The 5,870-nt window shown below is 42.4% G+C and overlaps 1 protein-coding gene across 1 annotated transcript in view; it reads left to right on the top strand.

Annotated features, from left to right (window-relative positions):
* The window catches only part of ENTPD7 (ectonucleoside triphosphate diphosphohydrolase 7), a 59,271-nt gene continuing 53,401 nt past the window's right edge, over positions 1-5,870 (top strand). The window contains exons 1-3 of the mRNA XM_023206390.2: positions 1-215; positions 490-589; positions 2,064-2,246. Of these exons, the coding sequence (XP_023062158.2) occupies positions 582-589; positions 2,064-2,246 (191 nt within the window). The 5' untranslated portion in view covers positions 1-215; positions 490-581. The remainder of the gene's footprint in view (positions 216-489; positions 590-2,063; positions 2,247-5,870) is intronic.

Raw genomic sequence — 5,870 nt, 5'->3', positions numbered from 1 at the left:
GTGCTGCTGACGGAGCTGGTTCGCTCCTAGTTCGGCTCGTGAAGAGCCGGCCCCTCTCTGTGGGTCTTCTGTCAGTCATTGGCTCCCTGCGGTTTCCTTGGGGACGTGGCGGCGCCGCCGGCCCGGACCCTCCTTCCGGCTGGGCAAGGGGCCGCGGGGATCAGCTCGGGACTGAACCGAGCGGTGCCGAAGGAACCGGCTGGCCGCTTGATCCCGTGAGTGTGGGCGCGAGAGGGCTGTGGGACCCGGAGGGACGGGGAGAGGAAGCGGGACCAACACCCCGCCACCTGGGGACGACCGGTTCCTAGAGGACAGAGCTGGCCCACGAGAACGCCCCGCTCCCAGGATGCCTGGGTGGGGTCCCCTGGGCCTGAGGAACCAGAGCAGACGGAGTGGGAGCCTGGGGAGGAGGTGGGAGCCGTGGAATTTCCGTGGAGGTCTTGTCTCGTGGGCTCAGTCGGACAGAAGCCTGAAATCAAATCTTTCTAGGCTGCAGACGTAGGAGATGCCTGGGACAAGGAGGCCACCTTCTCAGGGCAAAAGAAAAAGGTGACAGGCGTTGAGACCACCGAAAGGAACCCATGGCTAGGTAAGGCTGTACACTTTCTCTCCGGCTGGGAGCACGGCAGAGGATGGCAGGCAGGTTGGGGGGCCCTGGGAGGCTGTCCCAAGTGAGGTTTGCCCTGGAGCTGCACTTGGACTTTGTATCCTGGTCAGTTGGATGCAGAGATGATCAAAGTTGTATTATTGCGAGGGCTGATAAATAATAGTTTCTAGCCCGTAGCCCGGGGTGGTGGAGTGAGTCGGCTTGCTCAGCTCTGTAAAGTACAAGGTTGTAACATTGATTCAGATTTGCATCTGAGCAAGGCTAGGTGCCACTTGAGGAGGTTAAACAAAGAAGTTTTTTGTTTTTTGTTTGTAATGAACTTTAAAAGCAGACAGACCGAGGTCCTTTTGAATCAATATAGAAAGTGAACTTCACAGATGAATACACTTATCCATACATTATAATACCCTGAAGCTTTTAAAAAATATTAATATGGATCTACATGCACCAATAAGGGACAGTTATCAAATAAAGTGGGGGAAAGATGTAGAACAGCAGGTATGGTGGACTACCATTTGTTTAAAACCGAGGGAATGGATACACACACACACACACACACATACACACACAGATATATTACTGTAAATATATTGGTGTATATTATGCTTGTGTATCCGTAGAATATCCCTGGAAAAATACACAGCAATGGCCGGGTGCGGTAGCTCACGCCTGCAATCCCAGCACTTTGGGAGGCCGAGGCAGGCGGATCACCTGAGGTCAGGAGTTCAGGACCAGCCTGGCCAAGTAGAAACCCCTCCTCTACTAAAAATAACTAAAAATACGAAAATTAGCTGGGCGTGGTGGTGGGCACCTGTAATCCCAGCTACTGGGGAGGCTGAGGGAGGAGAATCGCTTGAACCCAGGAGGTGGAGGTTGCAGTGAGCCGAGATTGCACCACTACACTCCAGCCTGGGCAACAGTGCAAGATTCCATCTCAAAAAAAAAAAAAAAAAATTACACAGCAACTGGGTAGCAATGGTTGCCTCTGAGAGAGAGATTGTGGGGTCAGGGCAAGAATCACTTTTCACTATACAATATATCCTTTTAAACTGATTTGTCTTTTGCTATGTGCATATATAATCTGATAAAACATTTAAAAAATCAGTTAAATAAATTTTCTGACCATCCTGTTTCTTGACAGCATTCTTGGTTGGGAATATGGTAGTTGCTGAGATTCTCCAATGTTATGAGGTTGCCCAGGGAGACTGGTGATCTTTTCACTAACACGAGATTAAGTCTTTGAATTGCACTCAGAAGCGCAGTTTGGAAAAAGGGCAGATAAGGCTTTTCTGATTTATATAGTAGAAGCACCATGAACTTCTAAAATTAGAGACAAAAAGAACATTTAGACTTCTGTTGGCATGGATTTTTGGGGCGTTTATCCAATTTAAAAAACGATTTTTAAGCACTCAATTGTAGAAATGTTTCAGACTCACTAATGTTTGTCTAATTTCAGGATCAGTTTTTCCTACCTCTGCCCAGCCTCCTGGTACTTCACTGTGCCCACAGTGAGTCCATTTCTCCGTCAGCGGGTAGCATTCCTGGGACTCTTCTTCATATCCTGTCTCCTTTTACTTATGTTAATCATAGACTTTCGACATTGGAGTGCTTCATTACCACGAGATAGGCAATACGAAAGGTGAGTCAGCTTTAGATTTTGGCACTGAAGTCATAAATATTTTCATAAGCCGTTTAACAGATTACTAACTTTGACCCTTTTGGGTGATACTGTACTTTTATTAGTAAAATTGCATGCCATTTATTACATAAAGAAGATCTTGAGCCCCATTTTGGCAATGTTCAGTTTGGTACAGGAATACTGATACTGCATGAAAGGCATCTTTCCATTTTCTTGTTTTGGTAGGCTGAAACTTATTGTGTGTATATATACTTAGGACTGTAATATACCTTTATGAATGGACCCCTTTATCATTATTAAATGATCCTCTTTATCCTTGATTATATAATTTGCTCTGAAATCTACTAGTCTGGTATTACTATAGCTACTCCAGCTTTCTTTTGATTAACATTAGCATGATAGATATTTCTTCTATAGTTTTAGTTTTAGCCTATTGGTGTCTTTATATAAGTGGGCTTCTTGTAGTCAGTGTTTGGTTGAGTCTTGTTTCTTAATCCAGTCTGACTATCTCTGCAGTTAATTGGGGTGTTCAGGCCATTTACATTAATCTGATTATTTAGTATGTTTAGTTTTAATCTTGCTATTTGTTTTTCATTTGTCACATTTGTTCTTGTTCTTTTTCCTCTTTTTCCCTCTTCTTTTCAGTTGAGTACAGTTTTTATGGTTCCATTTTATCTCTCACGTTGGCTTATTATATATAACTTTTTCTTTTTTTTAGTGGTTAAAGTTTATAGTGTCATCTTTAATTATCACAATCTTCCTTCAAGTAATATTACTCCTCTTCACATCTAGAATAAGAACCTAACAACAGTATACTTTCATTCCTCCCTTCCTTTTGGTCTTTGTGCTATTGTCATATATTTTATTTCTACATGTTATAAGCTCCACAATATATTGTCATTATGTTTGTGTTAGATAGTCAATTATCTTTTGAAGAGATTTTCAATATAAGAAAAAAAAGGCTTGTATATTTAACCATATTGTTGCCTGAAAGGGTCATATAAGCAAAGTGACCCTTGAATGCTGAAGGGACTGAGAAACCACAGGAGGAGGCAGGCAAATTGTTCGTTGGTATTGATTGATTTGTTGAGGGAACTTGCAGACAGAAGCGTGGTCCTGGGTAGCTGCAAGACAGGTAGATCTGCATACTGTTACTCCTGAGACCCAGGGCTTATATAGTACAGGGAGACGGGATATGCACCCTGTGCAAGACAATTAAAGACAGCCCTCCAGAACAGGCAAGAATGCTGCATGTGCCATATCCTGTCATTTGTGTGCCAACACCAAGGTTGACATGTTCTTACACTAGTAAATAAAGCAGGAATCAAGAGGCATTTACAGGACTGGGGCTAGTCAGAAGTTAACATGGCAGATTAGCATCCAAGATGGAGTCACTTTTGTCTATATTTACCGTTTCTGGGCTGCTTCATTCCTTTGTGTAGAGATATGTTTCCATCTGGACCCATATTTCCATATTTGCTTTTACCTCAAGAACATTCTCTAGCATTTCTAGTACAGCAAGTATGTGGGTGATAAATTCTTTCAACTTTTATATGACTGAAAAAGTCCTTATTTGTTTTCCTTTTGAAAGAAATGTTCATTGGGTATAGAACTCTAGGTTGATCATTTTTTTCCTTTCATTACTTTAAAGATGATGCTTCACTGTCTTTTGGCTTGCATTCTTTCTGAGATGTCTGCTGTCCTTTTAATCTTTGTTCTCTCTGTATAGAATGTGTCTTTTTTCTCTGAATACTTTTAGAATTTTCTGTTTATCACTGGTTTTAAGCAATTTGATTGTGATGTGCTTTGATGTTGTTTTCTACATGATTTTATTTATTTATTTCTTTGTTTTTGAGACTGTCTCGCTCATCTCCCAGGTTGGAGTGCAATAGTGAAATCATAGCCCACTGCAGCCTCAATCTCCTGGGCTCAAGCTATCTTCCTGCCTCAGCCTCCCGAGTAGATGGGACTACAGGCATATGCCATCATACCTGGCTAATTTTTTTTTATTTTTAGTAGAGGTGAGGTCTCGCAGTGTTGCTTAGGCTGATCTCAAACTGCTGAGCTCAACCTATCCTCCCACCTCGGCCTCCAAAGTGCTGGGATTGCAGGCATGGGCCACCATGCCCTGCTTACATGATTCTTGTGCTTGTGATTTGTTGATTCTTGGATCTATGGATTTGTAGTTTTAATCAAATTTGGAAACATTTTGTCCATTACTTCTTCAGATTTTTTTTTGTTCTTTCCTGCTTTTCCTCTGGGGATTCCAGTTACATGTATATTGAGCCATGTGATGTTTTCCCACAGCATACTGATGTTCATTTTTTTTTTCCCAGTCTTTTTTCTCTCTGTGTTTCATTCGGATTTTTTTTGCTGCTTTCAAACTTGTTAGTAATTTTTTTCTGTAGTGTTTAATCTACTGTTTCATCCAGTGAAAGTCTGACATCTTTTTTCATAGACAGTACATCTGAATTATTGGATATGCTTTTAGCTATACCGGTTGCACAGAAGGTCTATATTTCTTTATAGCAGTGATTCATTTTGCTATTTTTTTGAGATTAGTTTTTGATGAAGCTACAAAGTTAAATAATGGCATGTTATGTTCATCATCTTCAACATGATTTTCTTACTAAAAAATTTTTTTTCTTTAGAGACAGTCTCACTCTGTCACCCAGGCTGGAGTACAGTGGTGTGATCATAGCTCACTATAACCTTCAACTCCTGGGTTCAAGCAATCCTCCTGCCTTGGCATCTCAAAATGCTGGAATTACAGATGCGAGCCACTGTGCCTGGCCTTATTTTTTAAATATTTATGTTTTCTTTTTCTTTTTTTTTTTTTGAGACATTCTTACTCTGTTGCCCAGACTGGAGTGCATTGGTGCTATCTCGGCTTATTGCATCCTGTCTTCCGGGTTCAAGTGATTCTCCTGCCTCAGCCTCCTGAGTAGCTGGGACTACAGGCACATGCCACCATGCCTGGCTAATTTTTTGTATTTTTAATAGAGACGGGGTTTCACCGTGTTAGCCAGGATAGTCTCGATCTCCTGACCTTGTGATCTGCCCACCTCAGCCTCCCAAAGTGCTGGGATTACAGGTGTGAGCCACCATGCCCTGCCTAAATTTTCTTTTTATTGCTTCTCAGATATGTATTAGTTAAGAGGCTTTGGGCTGCAAATAACAACCCACATTGACTTAAACAATAAGAATGCTCACATACTTGGAAGTCCAGGGGTAGAAGGACTAGAAGTTCAATACTGGCTAACAGGATGAGAGGCTGTGTCTCTCCTGTCTATTGTCCACAGTGTCAGTTTACTTAATGGTTGAAAAACAGCAGACTGCCAGGCATGGTGGCTCATGCCTGTAATCTCAGCACTTTGGGATGTGGAGGCAGGCGGATTGCATAAGCTCAAGAGTTCGAGACCAGCCTGTGTAACATGGCAAAACCCTGTCTCTACAAAAAAAATACAAAACTTAGCCAGGCATGGTAGCATGCACCTGTAATCCTTGCTTCCCAGGAGGCTGAGGAGGGAGGATCACTGGAGCCTGGGGAGGTAGAGAGTGCAGTGAACTAGGATCACGCCATTGTACACCAGCCTGGGTGACAAAGTGAGAACCTGTCTCAAA

This window comes from Piliocolobus tephrosceles, chromosome 9 (assembly GCF_002776525.5).
Source record: "Piliocolobus tephrosceles isolate RC106 chromosome 9, ASM277652v3, whole genome shotgun sequence".
Taxonomy (NCBI): domain Eukaryota; kingdom Metazoa; phylum Chordata; class Mammalia; order Primates; family Cercopithecidae; genus Piliocolobus; species Piliocolobus tephrosceles.
Note: the sequence above shows the minus strand (reverse complement) of the source record. Positions and strands in the feature narration are given on the sequence as shown.